At 39.1% G+C, this 19,182-nt stretch overlaps 1 protein-coding gene across 1 annotated transcript in view; it reads left to right on the top strand.

Annotated features, from left to right (window-relative positions):
* The first annotated feature begins 211 nt into the window (after nt 1–211).
* The window catches only part of Meikin (meiotic kinetochore factor), a 44,691-nt gene continuing 25,720 nt past the window's right edge, over nt 212–19,182 (top strand). Inside the window, exons 1-9 of the mRNA XM_038324618.1 lie at nt 212–317; nt 412–505; nt 1,143–1,227; nt 2,878–2,935; nt 7,817–7,942; nt 11,169–11,288; nt 12,403–12,442; nt 15,060–15,124; nt 15,813–15,818. Of these exons, the coding sequence (XP_038180546.1) occupies nt 212–317; nt 412–505; nt 1,143–1,227; nt 2,878–2,935; nt 7,817–7,942; nt 11,169–11,288; nt 12,403–12,442; nt 15,060–15,124; nt 15,813–15,818 (700 nt within the window). The remainder of the gene's footprint in view (nt 318–411; nt 506–1,142; nt 1,228–2,877; nt 2,936–7,816; nt 7,943–11,168; nt 11,289–12,402; nt 12,443–15,059; nt 15,125–15,812; nt 15,819–19,182) is intronic.

The raw sequence follows: 19,182 nt of genomic DNA, 5'->3' as shown, positions 1-19,182 counted from the left end.
TGGGTTCAGTCATCTAGAAGCAGTTCTCACAGCCCAGGCCTTGCTTTGCCGGCAATAGGGCGTGGCCGGAGCCGCCCACCATCTTCCCAGAAACCTTTGCGACTATAAAAGTAGTTCTAAGGCGGGCGGTCCACTCTGTGGGTGGCCAGTTCCTCAAGAGGCGATGGACAAGATGGGGCGTGTAGGGCCCTCCGGCTTTGGTGGCGTGGTCATGTGGCCTCGACGGGTCTATACCCGCAAGAAGAGGGATGATGAGAGGCTCAACCTCACCCCGAAGCCGGACCTAGCCGTCCCTGGGAAGACTGAGGTCCCTCCAGGTCGAAGTTCAGCAGGCCTGGGTGGCGGGTGGGCCTTGGCCGGGGTTGAGTGGGGGCACGAGCAGGACCCCTGAAACGTGGCACCCTCTCGCAGGTCTGAAGGGAAAAGGCAAAGAGCAGGGATTGCGGAAGATTACTGAGAAAGAGGAATTGAACAGGTTCAGAGGTAGCAGCTCACAGTTGCCAAGGTGGGTATCCTAGGGTAACAGCCCTGGGCAACTTGGCTTTCTCAGAAAGTTTTAGGTTTTGCTTCTGCTTAGTAGCCTCTCAATCAAGGAGTCAAGGGAGAAAATGAATGTGCTGGTTCTGCTCCTAAAACGCAGACCCAGAAATTGGGGGGAGGGGTGTGCACACAACATTCCCGTCCACGCCCTTCTCTCACATATATGTGTGTGTTAGGTTTTATATACGTTTACAGATAATGCACACATCTATATTTATGAATGATAGGATCTCATATAGACCAGGCTGGCCTCAAATTCTCTATGTAGTAGAGGTTGACCTTAACAGATAGATTTTCATGCCTCCACCTCCCAAATCTGGGATTACAAGTTTGTGCCATTACGCTGTGGTTTAAGGCCCTCCACCAAACTGAGCAACAGCCCCCAGTCCAGACAGATTCGGTTTATGAATGGAGGGCTTGCCACATTACTTAAAGGCGTGACAGAACCTGTAAGGAAAGCGTCTGCAGCATCATTCAGCTTTTGGTGCAAATCCCAGTCAGTTCTCTTAAGATCTCCTCAAAGGAACTCTCAGATTTTAAACTACAACAAGACACAAGACAAACCCAGATGTTGTAAACGGGACTGTTTTGTTTATTTGCAGTCAGTTAAGTATTACAGGAGGGGAAAGCCTGCAAGAAAATATCCCTGGCCAAGAGACCCCAGATGAGAAGATAACTCCATTGAGTGTATGTATGTTCCTCCTATCCTTCTTTTTCTTCTTCTTCTTCTTCTTTTTTCTCATTTTTAATTAAAGATTTCCTCCTATGCTTCTTACATATACTTAGGGTAGAGGCAGGCAGTAGCTGATGCACCTCACAATAAAAGGGAGCCTTGAGCGTCCCACTTAAGGAGGTTCATAATTACACACTTCTGTCTTTTTCAGATCTTTTAGTGAGTACTGGGGAAATGTTATTTGTTAACGTTCTCTTTTGCAGATTCAAAATGTTAACATTTTAAAGCCTGTTTTCCATTTGAGCTTGTCCATTAGCAACTAGAAACATGATTGATCACTAAGAACTCAGTGTGCCACAGAGCATGCTAATATTCTTTTATTATAATCTAGCTTTGTGAGACAGGACCTCACTGTACAGCAGAAGCTGGCTTTAAACTTACAGTCCTGCCTCAGGCCACCGGCCTGTGTTTAGAAGATGGCAGTTTCACATACGACATTTAAAAAATGATTTTTTGCATTATGTTATAGCAGTATATGGTGAAGTATTTTGTGAAGATGATTTAAATATTCAAAATAGTATATAAAACTTGCTTAGAATTGCTGTATGTTTCTTTCTGCTTTTTTTCTCTGCTTTAAAAACATTTTACAACTTCTATATTACCTTATTGTTAAATAGTCTTAAGGCATTTATAATATTTTAATGTCTTCATAGTGTTTTATCTAATAGATATACCAAAATGTGTCTGACTTTTCTGGAGACTGGGAGCCCGAGATTCCAAGGTTTTGCCTTTGTGGGTATTGATAGACATACTTCTATAAGATTGTGTGCACCTACGGTTGTTACTTAAGATAAATACTTTGCAGTAGGCCAAAGGGTAGATGTGTTTGACACTTTGAGATTCTTGTGGGCAAATTGGCACACTCTTACTCAAATTGATGACAGATAAAACGCTGCGTTACTTTACTTCCCATTCCTTTGGATGCTGATGAGGTCAGGACTTTTTCTCACTGCTGTCCATTGTATTTCTTCTGCTAGGAAGTACCTGTTCATTATATGCTGAAGACAGTTTTACACACATAGCAAAGATTTCCATTGACTTATGAGTCTTTAATTTTATTATTTTGGACTTCTATGTCATTTTTCTTCTGATTTATTCTGCTTTTTTTCGGGTTTTTTGTTTGTTTGTTTTGTTTTTGTTTTTCAAAACAGGGTTTCTCTGTAGCTTTGGAGCCTGTCCTGGAGCTAGCTCTTGTAGACCAGGCTGGCTTCAAACTCACAGAGATCCACCTGCCTCTGCCTCCCGAGTGCTGGGATTAAAGGCGTGCGCCACCACTGCCCGGCTTCCACTTGTTATTTAAAAGGTGAGAAAAAGTCCTTCCTTCCTAGGTTGTCAGAAAAATATTAACTTTCTTTCTATTACTTTATCTCTCAATAGTGAGTTGACTGTGCTAGTTCCCCATATTTATTCATAGTAATTTAATATTTATTTTTAGATTTAGTGTTAAATAGAAGATTATCTGTGATCAGTATTCCGATATATCTATGAAATTAACATACAAAGTTGACACTCATTTTTCAAACCAAATCAAATATCAAAAAATCAAATTAAAATATCTATCTCATAATTTGTACTATATCTTTCATTCTTATTCCACATAGGAGTCAGTGACTAAGGACTTCAAGATTGACAGTTGTTCATCAAGTAGTGAACTAGTTTCAGGTAAGACTAACAGATTACAGCTTTCTGTCTTTTCTCCAAACATAATGCTCTCCTTTGCATCTCTCAACTTCTCACTTCAGCACAAGAGAAGCTGTCTTTCCATTAGTCTAACATGAATCCCCGGCTGTGCTCTAGACCTCATTCTCAATGCCTGCATGTTTACACCAGTAAATGAGAAATTATTGTAGTGACATGTTATAAAAGAGAATGACTTGAATGTAATTAATTATGCCCAGCTAGAAATACTAGGAAATGCTTCCATGTGTAGTTGGCAATTGACTTGAGATCTGAAGGGGACCAGAAATTAGCTATGCCAAAAGATGGTTAAGAGAAATCCATGCAAAAGGAACAGCGTGTACAGAGGTCTTCCTGCAGGCCTTCCTGGCACCCAGAGCTGGAGGAGTCACGGTAGGGCACACGGCTGGACAGCAGGGCCGGAGCAATTAAGCTCAGGTCAGAGGCAGGTACACCTGACACATGGATGGAATCATCCTCCTGCAACATAAGGCAGCATCATGCCTTGAGGAGTGGACCTGCCAGTGTGGAACCAAGTTTTGGCCCCCGTGGGCCCAGGGTGACAGCGAAATGCAATGGTACCTTTTGATTCTGAGGTGAGAGGATATAAGAGGAAATCTGAAGTTTTGTTTCCCGAACTCTTGTGAAAAATATCAAGCCAGATTCCATGGTAACTGGGTTTGTAGATTTTCCAAATAGTGCAGTCACCACATAACTTGTTGAATTTCGTTTAATCAGTGGTGCTTGCTTTCAAAGAAGTGAATGCTGTTGCTTTTAAAAAACTTGGCTTTTGAGAGAATGTGCTGGTGTAGATGAAGATGACTGTCCTAGTTAGAGTCCCTCTGCTGTGATGGAGCACGACCAGAGCTAGCTGGGGGGAGGGTTTACTAGGAGCGTACATTTTATCACTGTTCATCTTGAAGGAAGTCAAGTCAGGAACTCAGGTGAGCTCCTGGAGACTGGAGCTGAGGCAGAGGCCACAAGGGAGTGCTGCTTACTGGCTTACTGCCATGGCTTGCCTGGCCTACTTTGTTATAGGATTATCAGCTTAGGAATGGCTCTACCCACCACACTGGGCTGGGCCCTCACATCAATCTCCAGTTAAGAAGATGCCCTACAGGTTTGCCTACAGTCCAATCTTACAAGGGCATTTTCTCAGTTGAGGCTCCCTTTCCTGTGATGACTTCAGCATGTGTCAAGTTAACATAAAACTATCCAGCACAATGACTATGTCTGCGTGTGTGAGGACACTTGATGACAGCATCGTTTTTGCTTTTTCAGTCATATCGCCATCTAATGAAAATTTCCCTGGTGACAGTTATTGACAAAATTAAGACAATAGAATTGGAGTAAAACCTGTATGCAGCATTAGAAGAAAGGGCCCATGTTTTCTTCTAATGAACCCTGAATGTCGACAGTGATGATGAAATAGGCTGCACCTACTTAGACTTCTAATTGTGCCTTCAGCACTGGACTCATTCATTGTTCAGACTGGAATTTTTTTTGGCTCCTACAAATAGAATTTTTTTTTTTAACTCAAAGACACTGACCTATAAATGATTTCTACCAGATTTTTAGGTCTTTCATAACTTTATTCCTTTGACAAGAAAGCTCACAGAAGCAAAATCAAAGTCTATTTTGAGATTAGGACCAATATGGAGACATATAAAGATGTGAAAGTATCTAAATCCACTGAGGAAACGCTTTAGTATGTCCTGCTGTTTGATGCTTTTTTATTGTGATTTTCTTGGCTTCTCATATACTGTGCACAAGATCCATTGTTATTAATATAAGCTACAGAAGGTATTTCTAAATCTCCTGGTAAAGAAGAAAAGGGAGCATGTGTGTGGTATTGGCTAGCCGCCTTCAGCCTTTGTTCAGATCCGTCAGAAGAACATCTCTGTGACTGTGCAGCTGTCTGTACTCACAGCTCCTGCTCTTTCCCATGATTCCCAGCCTTTCCATTACACTTGCTGCAGGTTCTTAGGATACCTTTAAGGAATACCAGCAAATAGGTTTCCTGAAGCAGAACTGCAGGCATTCCTAAAGGAAGGTTGTGAAAAAGAGGAGTATCACAAAGAGCCATTGGCTTTTCTGCTGTGTCTACTGTCTGAAGAGCAAAGGAAGCAACTACCATTTCATACAACTACCACTTCATGCCTAAAGCCCTGTTAAGTACAGCTCTGTTTCACACTTCCTGTCCTGTAGCAGTGAAGAGAGACCCTAAATAGATTGGTTTAGCAGTGCCAGGATTGTGGGTTGGGAACGAGGCATGCATGTCAGCTGACTGACCAGCACTGAAGTTCCAAAGGGACTAGATTTGGAATAATTTTACTCTAATTTTCTATGCCTTTGGCTATTATCTCAGCTCCTACCCTTCTACTTCCTGGATTTTAGATTTAGTCTCTTGCTTGATCATTTTCCAGAATTCTTGGATATTTATAGACACCCTTGTGTTTTTCTTTCTCTGAGTATAGTATATCTTCAACCTCATCTTTGATCCCTGATATTCTTTCTTATGCTTGATCTAGCATATTAGTGATGCTTTTCACTAATAAGTGATGCTTTTAATTTCCTGAATTAACTCTTCAATTTCCAACATTTGTTTTGTTTTGTTTTTTTCTTCAGAATTTCAGTTTTTTTTGCTGAATTTCTCTTCCAGGTTATTGAGGTTCTCATTCATGTCTCTGAAATTTTTATCTAGGCCCTGACTTGATTTCCTTGTTTTGTCATACTCTGAAGTTGTTTAAAAAATGAACTTTTGAGTCATTTGTTTAGCTTTTTGCTTAGTTTACTATCTTTGGTTTTATTTATTGAAGAATTGCAAGCTTTTGAAAGTGCTGTATTGGTTTGTTCATTTTCTGTGTTTCTGTGTTGTTTGTGTATCTGATGCAATGGATGAGTCTTCCCATTGTCGGTGTTTTTTTGGTTTTTTTTCCATATTCATTGTTCTGTTTCATGTGGATTTTCTTTGTGGATGGTCTTTTCTTGGGCTTATGATTCCCCACTATCATTGATAGAGGAGTAGCAGACAACTATAACAGAAAGAATGATTTTACTACAAACCAGATACTAAAGTACAATAAAAAGCAACTGGGTAATTTGCCTACATTCTCACTAAGGAACTAGGAGACCAAATGAATAAGCAAGTAATTTAAAGATTGTTAAGTTTATTAATAATAAAAAGTAAAAAGTCACACATGGTGGAGCACACCTTTAGTCCTCAGGAGGATTAATGCTCAGGAGGCAGAGGCAGTAGGATCTCTGAGTTTCAGCGTAGACTAGTCTACATAGTGAGTTCCAGGACAGCAGGGCTGCATAGTAAGATCCTGTCTCAAATTTATAAAAAGAATAGTAAAGAGGAAGCGAGGAGAGGGGAGAAAAGTAGGAATGAGGACAAGCTTGGATATTACCTGAGCTCAGGCTGCTCTTCCACCAGTGTCCTGGATGTAGTCTTTGCCTACGTATACTTGTGTCCCCAAGTTTGTATCCAGGTCAGCTCCTGTGTTCACATGCTTCTCATGGTAGTGGTTGTGTGTGTGTGTGTGTGTGTGTGTGTGTGTGTGCATGCGTGTGCGTGTGATAGTACTTATCTGTTGTTGCTGGCAGAGCAGTTTGAGCAATCTCTAAGGATTGGCTTTCCTGTGGCCTTGGTCCAGGTAAAGATGTGTGTCAATGTATCAGAGTCCTGTATGAGCACTGATTGCCACTCAGTGTGTAGCTCTTCTATTTATAATGTTGCTTCTGTATTGTCTTTCCACCAGATCTCTTTTTTACTTTTTATTTTAAGGAAGTATCTTACCAATTTGCCTAAGCTGGCCTTAAATTCTATATTTCCCTGCTTCAGCCTCCTGAGTAGGTAGGACTACAACCCTTCTCCATGAAGCATGCACCAACATGCCTAACTTAGTGTTAATTTCTTAGAGTATGGTATAAAATTTAAGTTTATTAAAATTTATTTTTATGTGTATGAGTGTCTGTATGTATGTATTTGTACACGTGTACCCGGTGCTCAAGGAGGCCAGGAGGATGTCTCAGATTCCTTGTAAATGAAGTTACAGATGGCTGTAAGTTGCTATACAGCTGTTAGGACCAAATACAGGTCATCTGCAAGAAAAGCAAGTGTTCTTAACTGCTGAGCCATCTCTTCAGCTTAACTTTTGTTTTGTTTTCTTTGGAGTTTTGTTTTGGGGGATGAGGGCTTTTGTTATGATAGTGATTGGACCTAGGGCTTCACACATGCAGGCAAGTATTCTACCACAAAGTCACACACCCAACGTTTGTTTTGGTTTTACATATGCATACGGAGCTATTCTAACACAACTTGTTTAAAAGACAATCCTTCCTTTCTTCATTAAACTACTTACATGTCTACATAAAAATCAGTTGTGCATATATATTTGAGTATTTCTGGGATGTCTGTTCAGTCTTTTGTTTGTCTGTTTTTCATTCTGTCTTATTTTAGTCTGTCCTTTTTTGGATGGAATGGCTGGATTCATCCTTTTTCTTCTTAGCTAGTGAATTGCATACATATAGAACTTGAATTTTTGAGCTAGGATTACAGATGAAATGAAAAAGGAGTGGGCCGTAAAAAGTAGAACTTAGGGAAATAGTCAGAAGGATTATAATGTGTTTATCAACATCAAAGCATTTATTTGTCTAAGATTTAAATAAAAATCATTGGCAATATTATGATTTCCTAATTGTGTGTGAAGTCAATATTAAATTCTTGCTATATAACTACATATATATATATATATATATAAACTATACATAATATATAACATTTCTACAGATGTGCCTTTTTGGGATTTTAATTCTGTTCTTTATCCCACTCAACCTTTTTTGTTTCGCTTTATTTTCCAGGGATGACCTCAGAGTACGATGTTTCCAGTTGTCCCCTGAGCTGTTCAGACACAGACTCATATACAAAGAGTACTGAAGAGAATAGCTTCCCATCACCTGAGCTGTTCAGAGGATCAGATTATTTGAGTAAGAATATGATTTCATCCTTAATTGGCTGTGCTGTAAAGCTGTTGCTTTGTCCATACATCTTACAGTGAATATATTTGCACTTAATGGAGGTGAAGGTGCATTTGTTCTCTAAATATACATACCCTCATTGTACACTTCTGTTTGCTTTCTTTTATTTCATGTAGTTTTCTTACTCTTCAGTATATAACATGTTAAGTAGGCCAAATCCTTGCTTGAATTTTCTTCACAGTTACTTATTATTTATTATAAATAGAGCCTTTGGTTGATGATGGAAGACAACATAGGCTTTTCTCTACAGCTTCCTGTAACAATAGAACGTGCCTTTTTCTTTTCAAAATCAAACTCATAAAGACACAGTGAATTGGAAAGAAGAAATCATGAATCCTAAGCAAGACACAAAAAGACAAATATTGTGTATTTTCTCTCATATGTTGAAATAAAACTGAAAGGTGACTTGAAAGTAGACGAGGAGAATCTAGAGCAAAGGAGACCTAGTGGAGGAGGGGGAGAGGGAGGGCAAACTGAGATAGAAGGGACGGAGGTATGACAGAACAACATGTACGAGCATGAACATGTCACATGTGTATATAACTGTACAAACCAATGGTGACTAATGTTTGTACAAACGAATGTTCTTACAGTTATATATATGCGCATATATATGTTGTATAGTTGTATACTATATTTGCACAGTTATATACATATATGTGTTGATGTCATTTTTTAAATGGTAGATATTGTGACTGTTCCTTTCTACTCAAAGGGAGCCTCTTTTGAGATAAAGCCTTACTATGTAAACCAGGCTGAACTTGAAGTGACTTGAGTTCCCCGTCTTAACATCCCAAATGCTGGGATTCCCTGAAGAATTACCTTTTGGGATGTTTTTAGTCAGAGGGATTATGGATTAGATGACTCTAGGATCTGTTAATAAAAGGCATGCTGTGATTTTTGATATGTTGGTCTAAATTGCTCATTCCTCTGTGGTAGTTTTCTATTTTGTCACATTGGGTGAGCTGTATAGCTTGCTTTGGGTAACAGGGTATCAGTGAACAAATGTAATAAAGGCCTGGAAATGGGCCTAATTGGTTGGACTTATCCTTTTGTGCTTTTACAATTCTGAAAAAAAATACATATCCTAGTTAACTTTTAGGGGAGACACAAAAGATTTTAGGTAAATTAACAATGATTTAAAATTCTAAACTACTGAGCCATGGTCATAGAAATAGCGTGATACTGGTACTTAAACAGACATATAGATCCTAAGAATAAAGGAAAGAACGCAGAGAGATGCCTGATGGAGGAGTGATGCTTATTGGCCTGCTCCTTTGGCACACTCAACCTGTTTTCTCATACCATCCAGGACCCTAGAGTGTAAGGGTGACAGCATCACCAGTGAGATAGGCCCTCCCACATCAATCTTTAATCAAGAGAATGTCCCACAGGCTTGCCTGCAGACAAGTCTGGTGGGGACATTTTCTCAATTGAGATTCCTTTTGCCCAGGTGACTCTACCTTGTATCAAGTTGACGTAAAACTAGCCAACATAATTGACCCCTTATCAACTTGATAGCATAGTCACATCACTATTCAACTAGAACCTTTCTTTTGTCATTTGCCCCCAATATTTGACATGTTAATATTAATATCACAATATAAAACATTCCAATTTTTAAAAGTCACAGTCTTTAAAAATTCAAATACTTCTCAGCCGGGCGGTGGTGGCGCACGCCTTTAATCCCAGCACTCGGGAGGCAGAGGCAGGCAGATCTCTGTGAGTTCGAGACCAGCCTGGTCTACAAGAGCTAGCTCCAGGACAGGCTCTAAAGCTGCAGAAGAGAAACCCTGTCTCGAAAAAAAAAATTCAAATACTTTAAAAGGTCACTCGCTTCCCAAGCAGTGGTGGTGCACATCTTTAATCCCAGCACTTGAGAGACAGAGGCAGGTGGATCTCTGTGAGTTCGAGGCCAGCCTGGTCTACAAGAGCTAGTTCCAGGACAGGCTCCAAAGCTACAGAGAAACCCTGTCTTGGAAAAAAAAAGTTCAGTCTCTTTGGTGGCACACGCCTTTAATCCTAGCTCTTGGGGCAGAGGCAAGTGAATCTCTGTGAGTTTGAGACTAGCCTGGCATGCATAGTGATTTCCAGGACAGCCAGGGCTACATTGAGAGGCTCTGTCTCAAAAACAAAAATAAAGAGTAAGAAGAGTTCAATCTCTTCAAAACATTTAAAATCTCTTTCAAAGTTCAGAGTTTCTCTAAAATTTTCATGGTCTCTCTAAAATTCCGAAGTCTTGCTAGGCAGTGGTGGTGCACGCCTTTAATCCCAGTACTTGGGAGACAGAGGCAGACAAATCTCTGTGAGTTTGGGGCCATGTTGGTCTACAGAGTGAGTACCATGACAGCCAGGACTACACAGAGAAACCCTGTCTTGAAATTCAAAAACAAAAAAAAAAAGACTAAGAGAATGAAATACATATAAAATTAAACCATCTGTGAAGATAGGGGAACACTGATTCAGGAAAACCAAAAGATTGCATGGTATACCAGAAGAATAAGATTTTTGTAGTATTTTATCATCATGATACCTACATTGAATATCTAATAATGTCTGGAGATGTATCTCAGTGGTAGAATGTTTGGCCAGCATGCATGAGGTCCTAGGTTCAATTCACAGTTTCCATACATATGAAGACTATCTGATGATATAATAGTGTGCTGTGGACAGGTGAAAGGTACATACAGGGATGCAACATGTATAGCACATTCTTACATAGCCACAGTCAATAGAAAGTTTAAAACTGATACCAAGTAGTGGCAGTGTGACTATGTTTCTCATTGGCATGAGGCTTAATGGACAGAGAGGAGTACAGAGAATACGAGAGTCAGCCAGTTATGTGTGTGCTGCCACTCGGTAGCTCGGTGATCTCTGTAAAGCAAAAATCTAGACAGAAGACATGCAAGGACAGAGAACTGGACTGGGCTGTAGATTCTTATCTTGATGTCATTATGACTTATCCTTGTGTTCCGTTCTATCCCAAACCTTCAATTACCATAGTCTGGAATGGATAGGACCTAAGTTTGGGGCATGGAGTAATCTGTCTGTCACTTGAAGGCTTTTCAAAGTTTTATGTTATCTTAAAACTTTGAGATTATATTTATTTATTTAGCACACACACATTCACATACATGAGTGTATGGTATGTACCATGACATATTCTGTTTTTTAGATTGTGAGCATCCCAGGTTGCAAGAGTACAAGTCCTGCAAGAATTCCACTCTTCTAGACACCAGCAATGCAGTGGCTGTAGAGAAGGTGGCTCAGCTCGCAGACCTCTCAGCAATTCTGAGTGAGTTTTACATTCATTTTTCTCTCATGAGGAAAATCCCTCATCTATGTTGGAAAATGAAAGTAGTTTTTTTCTATTCTAAATGACTTCTAATCTAAACCTATGAGCCAAGATTGCTTCTGGCTACAAATAATACCTAACAATAGTTTTAGTAATATGGGTTTCTAGCTTATTGTTTACATTTTACTTATCTATTATGTGTCTGTATGCATGTGTGTATGCATGAGCATTTGCATGTGCCATACTGGATATATAGAGTTCATAAAACAGCCTGACGAGTTCTGGGGATCAAATTCACATTGTCATTCTTGGCAGCAAGCACCTTTACCCAACGGACCATCTGCCAGCCCCTGATTTTAAAAATTACATTTATTTAATGTGTGGATGTGAGTACATGTACATATATGTGTGCCATGACATACTTGTGAAGATCAGAGGATGACCTTTGGGAGCTGGTCTTCTCCTCCACAACATGAGTCCTGGGGACTGAACTCAGGTCCTTGTGGATGTTTGCCAAGTACTTTACTAAGACTTCTCCCACCCCAATCCAACCTTCTTTATTACTGTTGCGTGTTTACAGTGCTAGAGACTGAACCTAGGACCGTGGGCAGGCTTGGCAAGCTGTCTGCCCTTATTCATCTCAGTGGTCCACCTCAGCTTTTGAGCTAGCTTTCTTACTGTACCTGGACATCATTGATTCAGCTAAATACCTAAGGCAGGTGGTGGGTTTTGTAACTGACTAGTCCTTGTTTCCACATATGTGAAATGGGGAAAAACAAATTGGTGTGTTTGACTGACTTGGATATTGTAAAGTTCCCAAGGTAATAGTTATGAAAGGTACTCAGATTATAAAGAACTACCCAAGTATTTATGTATCTCATAACACTTCATAATACTTTTTATGTTTTACTTTGATATTTTCTAAATACCTTTGCCTAGTTTAAGAGACACATGAGAAACATGATAAAACAGTCAAACATAAAATCAGAAGTTCTGTCAGTATGTATGCTGAAGAGAAATATTTATTTTTATCCAGGATAATTTTAGCCTCTTATGTGCTTTTGGATTATCTCTATGTCTAATGGATTGATTCCCCCCCCCCCCCCTTTGGTAGGTTCTTCTCCAGAAAACTATGAGGAATGCCATAGAAAAATGTAAGAACTAAAAATTTTGGTATTGTACTTTTCAAAACCCTTTATTATGAGTTATATGATAGTAATAAGTGCCATTCCACAGACTCAGATGAACTTGATTGAGTATTTGCTGATCACTCACTCTAGTCAGGAGTGTTCTAATTGCTGGGACATAGTAAGGAGTAAAATCAAACACAAAATCACTGTCCTCATCAAATCCACATTACATTTTGGAGAGATAGACAATAGACAAGTAAATGTGGTGCTGCTTGCTGTGTTGAAAAGGATGATATCAAAAAAGATAAAGCAAGATGGCCCCTGGAGTGTTGGAGTTGAAGCTTGCTACTTTAAATGGTGTGGTGGGGAGGTCCCATTGGAAAGGCATCATTTGAGCTGTTATCTACAGGAAGGGCAAGTTGGGTAGAGCTCTTTAGGTAGGAGGACTAGCCAGAGGAGGGCCTGAGGTAAGAGGCTGAGCTCCTACCACATTTGCCAGTAGAATTAGCAAGACTTGTTAGAGCCAATGGTGGGATGTGAGAGACAGTGGTCAAGGCTGACTCTATCATTTTGAATTAATAACACATATGCTAAGTAACATTTAATAAAAATCATTGGGTATATTGTTGTCTTATCAAAGTTGTTTTTGTCAATGTTGAATCTGGCTTCATTTTGTGGGAATTTATCAGTCAAGCATTTATTAATTCATATTAGCTACTAATAGACAGCTTTGAATAACCACCTTCGTGTGCTGATTATAATCATTTCAAGCCTGTTCTTCCCTTCTTTGGTTCTCTCTTAGTCTGACTTTTTGTAAATCTATAGAATTGGTAGGTTAGTTTAGTCCTTGCACAATTACCAAAATGATTTTTGTCATAGTGAAAGAAGATAGAAAGGTACTTTTTCTCTATCTAAATTCATATTCAATAAAAGTAGTATTGCAGGGAAAGTATTCAATTCTTGTGGATTGCAGATAATTGCATCATCTAACTAAACTGAATTAGACTTTTAATTTTTGGTAATCTGAAAGGAAAAAACCCAATTCATTGTGAATTGCCAAAATGTAGCATAAGTTGGTTTTAAGCCCTGGTCTGTGTGATCCCAACCATGTGAACTATTCTTGAGAGTTTCTGTAAAATATTCACTTATGATTTATGTAGTTTTCTAAAAGTCTAAGAACACACTGACCTCTCTTGGTTCCTAGGAATAATAATTTAAAAAATTAAATAAAAAATAATAATTTAAAAAATGGATTATTTGTGTAACTGTCTCAAAAACACTTATTCAAAACTCTGTTTTAGGAGGAATTATTGTGGAGGTAGTTATTATTAAATAATGCCAATGTCTCTTGATGTTGAGGCTCTTGCAAAAAAAAAAGTGGTAGAATTGCTGTGGGGAAGACCAAGAAGTGACCGAGGAGAAGCGTGTTATTAGAGGAAGCATTTGGTCAGGGTAAGTGCACTGACCTGAGGGTCTGTGAGAGTGACAGGGTCTGAGCTCAAGAGCGTGGACACCATCTGGACTGTGAAAGGCCTGGGGAGGGCATTTTTATTTTGTCCCAGAGATATTGAGAGCCACTGAAAGGTTTTCGTCATGACTAAAGCATATTGTGGGAAATTTAAAATAACTTAACCCTCAGTGAATACTTACAGAAAACTCAAGAAAATGGAAAGGTAACCTACAGACTGGAGAAAGTCCACTTCCAGATTATTCTGATCCAATGCCAGAGGAAGCCAGCTTCAGATAAGTGTGTGTGGCAATGGCCGTGGGAGACTAGGACTAGAGAAGCATAGGCAGAGCTGCTGTCCCCATAGAGGAGTCTGAATCGGGCCAGAGCAGGGGGAGATTTACGTGTCATAGCAGAAGTATGGAGCTGTGTCACTACACTGGACTCTTCATCCCTAAAAATAGCTTTTTATTCATAGGGCAGCCGAGATGCATTAGTGAAAGGTGGAAGAGTTATGTGATCTGAAGAGAACTCAGAGTGTCCCTGAAATGCCCCAGTAAGAAGTAGTTCACATGAAGGTTCATTCAGAAGCAAGGCAGCTCTACTTGGAAACAAGAGCTTAAAGAGAAATGACAGAAAAATAGTTGGCTCTTTACTAAGTTCGACTTTTCAATGAACTAATACAGGAACTTAGAAAAGTCTCCTCTCACATTTGGTTTTCAACTCTGTTGTCTTCAAGGAAATCTGTTTTTCTCAGAACTTGTTTTAGGGGCGAATAATGAACCTGGATCTTCTTGTAGTAACTCATCCTCACCTGCATGTTTAATCAGAATGGGATGCAGTCTCATTTGTGGAAGTGCCAAAGAGAAAAGACACTCATGTCCAAATATCACCAAAACGTCCTGGCAATTTCTTTGCAATTAAGACTCAGGACAGGTTGGACAGCTTTCTCAAGGCCACTGAAGTATGAGTAGTAAAACCAGGGTTAACTCAGGTCTATGTAATTCTAAACATCAGGGCTTTCCTCTACATAAACATGTACATACATGTTATTGTTATCTGTTACTATAAATATGATGCATTTTTAACTGTTATATTTTTCCTACAGACTAATTAATTGAATGTCTTTAATTACAGTATAATTTGAGGATAATTGAAAGTTCCTAAAATATCACTAATTTGTTCTTATTATAGAGAGATGACATTAGAAGCCCCACATATCTCTTCAGAACCAAAGTATACTCCAAATTTAGCATCAGGTAATAATTAGTGGCACTAATTATTTAAATGATTACATATTTACCTTTGCTACAGTATACTATGTATTAACAAACGAGGTACTCCAGGAAACATTTTAGCTCAGTTGCATTTTAAAAATAAAGATTTGGCTGCTTATGGTGGTGGTGTATATCTTTAATCCCAGCACTCAGAAAACAAGCAAGTTAGAAGCCAGCCTGGTTTACATAGCAAATTCAGGCCAGCTAGGAATGGATAGTCAGACCCAATCTCAATGAAAAGAAAGAAAGAAAGAAAGAAAGAAAGAAAGAAAGAAAGAAAGAAAGAAAGAAAGAAAGAAAGGGAGAGAGAGAGAGAGAGGGAGGGAGGGAGGGAGGGAGGGAGGGAGGGAGGGAGGGAGGGAGGGAGGGAAAGGAAAGAAAGAAAAGAATATTATTAGGTTAGAAAATGGGTCTTTACTATCCATACACCACCTGTTGTTTGTTGTTATTAGAAATATACTTAAAATATTCTATATTAGGCATTGCTGTATACCCCAGTGGGGAGTGAGACATTTTCTCTGCCCTTATAGGTTCAGTGGTAGAAGAACCATTGGGGCCACATGTCACGACTGAGAATGATGGGATCAACAAAATGTCTCGCATTACTGGCACTCCTTAATTTATTATTGGAGTGAACATAGCAAGACATTTATGTACTTATTAGCCTCAGTCGTAGGTCAGATTTTTATTTTATTTCTTTTTCAGCTTTACTTTTATGAGTGTTTTGCCTGCATGTGTCCTGTGCACCATGCGCATACAGTGCCTGCAGAGTCCAGAAGAGAGGAACAGCTCCCTTGGAACTGGAGTTGTAAACAGTTGTGAGCTGCCATGTGGGTGCTGGGAATTGAACTGAGGTCCTCTGGGAGAGCAGCAGCCAGTGATTGTAACCACTGAGCCATCCCTTTAGTCCTGTTTTTTTTATTTCTTGCAAGAAGTTTTATAATATTTTTTTGAAAGCAAAATTGAAGAATTGTTCCTTCTTCAAAAAATAAACATTTCAAATGTTTATGTGAATCAAAAATATACAGTTTAGTATTAAAATCTTCATTTTAAGAAATTAGTTCTAATCTACATAGTGATTTCTAGGACAACTAGAGCCAAACATTTGATACCCTATCTTGGAGAGAGAAAAGATTAAGCTCATTCCTGTTCTGAACAACACTATTTTTTTTCTCTTTTTTTAATATTTATTTATTTATTATGTATACAACATTCTGTCTGTGTGTATGCCTGCAGGCCAGAAGAGGGCACCAGACCCCATTATAGATGGTTGTGAGCCACCATGTGGTTGCTGGGAATTGAACTCAGGACCTTTGGAAGAGCAGGCAATGCTTTTAACCTCTGAGCCATTTCTCCAGCCTTGAACAACACTATTATAGTGTTAGACACTGAGCCTGTACTCTAGACAGTTATCACGAGAAAATTAAAGGAAACTTGCTTTGTAATAACACATTCAAGGGACTAGAAAAATAAAAAAAAATCATATTCACTTCTGAAACTCACAGAGACTAAAGTGGCATGGGACCTACATGGGTTTGCACCACATCTGTGTATATGTTATGGCTGTTAGCTTGGTGGTTTTGTGGGACTACTAACAGTGGGAATGGATGTATCTCTGACTCTTTTGTCTGTTTGGGGGGCTCTTTTACTCCTATTGGGTTGCCTTCTCCAGCCTCAATGTGAGGGCCTTTGCCTTGTATTGTATCTTGTTTAGTCCTGTTTGGCTGTTATCTCTTAGAGGCCTGCTCTTTTCTGAAGGGAAATAAAGGGAGAGTGGATCTGAGGAAGAGGGGAGGTAGCAGGGGAAGTGGGAGAAGTGGAGGGAGGGGAAACTGTGGTTAGGATGTATTGTATGAGAGAAATGGAGTATATATAAGAATATGAGAGCAGTGAAAGAAAATGAAGCAAGGTAAAGAGTGTGACCGGATAAGCTTTTTAAAAACTATTATTACTGTGTGAGAGTGCACGTGGCAGGAGCACACATGGCAGCACATGTGTAGATATTAGAGGACAGTTTTGTGGAGCTACTTCTTTCCTTCCATCTATATGTGGGTCTGGAGATTGAACTCAGGTTTCTAAGCTTGTCTGATAAGTGATTTTACCCACTGAACTATCTTGCCAGCCCCTAGGTATGATGTTTTAAATGGAGAAATGAAGGCAGTTCTATCTGAGGAAGTACTGTGACATTGTATATACAACCTTGAATAGAATAACTCAGCCTGGAGAGGTGCATTAGCTTCAAGTGTCACTTCATGAAGGTAGTTTGTGACCATGACTCTGGAAGTCAGGACAGAGGCTCTTTTTATATACAAACACACACACACACACTGATATCTATTTGGAGTTGAAATGTAGGTGTTTGGATGAATAGGATTAAGTGAAATCATATAGAAGTAAAAATGAATTAAAACTTTTAAGAAGAATGTAAATGTAGCACTTCAAGATGTAGAAGGAGGGAAGGAAGGAAATGTCCATCGGGTGACTCCCAGGCTTAGTGGCTGGCACATTATAGAGGTGCACCTCAGAAGCCATGAGAAGACTCAGGACAGAGTAAACTAGCAATCACACACACACATACACACACACACACATTTATTTTTTAAGCTTTTCTTAATTTTAGAATTTATTTAATTTCAATTGAGTTTAAACAGCCCCATGAAGCTGGCAGTTAACCCACTGAATGTCACCATTCTAAAGTATGCATTATGTAACAATTCATTGTGATGGGTCTGGTGGTGCATGCCTTAGACACCAGCACTTAGGAGACAGAGGCAAGCTGATATCTGTGTGTTCAAGGCCAGCCTGGTCTACAGATTGTGTTTGTAGAGCTACATAGTGAGACCCTGTCTCAATAATTAATAACAATAATAATGATGATGATAGTGATAATAATAATACATCATTGTATAACATACATAAATGAGGTAGAAAATAATTTAAAGTAATCAGACTAACTAGAATGAAAACTGTGGAGAAAGAATGATCATAATCCAGATCTAACCTGGTCTTAATCTTAGGAACTATAAAGCACTTATCCAGAGGTTATTATCCTCAGTACTCCCATGTTTGTTATTCTGTTTAATTTATTACAAAATGTTGGTAATAGTTTTTATCTCCCATAAACTCATAAATCTACCTACAAATGTCCTTCACCTTGGGAGATGAAAATGATAGAAGTAATCCATTAACCCCTAGAGTTTCCAGATTAAGCAAATAAATGCATTAAGCTTGAACTCAGGCAAATGGCAAATATTCTGGTAGAAGTATGTTTCAAACACTGCAAAATAAATACTATTAAGCTGGATTAGTTAACTAAAGTTTTTACTGAAATTCAAATTTAACTGAGAATCCTATATTTTCTCTGGAAAATATTTTAGGCTGGGGAATCATGAATCATAAAAAGGACTTTGTATGTCAAAGAAAAAAGTTTAAATTTTTTTTTTTTTTTTTTTTTTTTTTTTTTTTTTTTTTTTTTTTGGTTTTTCGAGACAGGGTTTCTCTGCAGCTTTTAGAGCCTGTCCTGGAACAAAGAGTTTAAATTTTAATTTGATGACAATGGAAAGCCTGAAAAAAAAATGTTAAGCAAATGACCCTAGGTTTACATTTTAGGTAAATAACGATTTAATGAATTATAGAGAAGTGGTGCCTCAAATCAGGGTAGTGATTCAGAGAGTAAAGACAAGCTGGATGTGCAATATTAAACTCAGATCATATGCATAACGTGCACAGTGTCAGCACTCAATGAGTACTGTTGCTTTGTACTCAGTCTGGGGAGTGGAGAACGGAGGGAGATGTGGGGAGGAGCAGAGGGAGGAGACGGTCAGCACTTTGTGTTAGATCCAGTGAGACAGAACAGGGGCGTTTTTGCTGATGCTAGTGAGGACTAAACTGGACTGCTTTGAATTTGAGAGTACACAGGAGGAGAGGCAGTAAAGTCAATGTATAGATGGCTCTTTGAAGCTACAGGTAAGATTGCTGCAGAAGGAGGCAATATGGAACACAGGAAAGGTCTGAATACCATAGGCCAGGCCTGAGTTTGT

Source organism: Arvicola amphibius, chromosome 4 (assembly GCF_903992535.2).
Source record: "Arvicola amphibius chromosome 4, mArvAmp1.2, whole genome shotgun sequence".
In the NCBI taxonomy this organism is placed as follows: domain Eukaryota; kingdom Metazoa; phylum Chordata; class Mammalia; order Rodentia; family Cricetidae; genus Arvicola; species Arvicola amphibius.
This window is presented reverse-complemented; position numbering and strand designations above follow the sequence as displayed.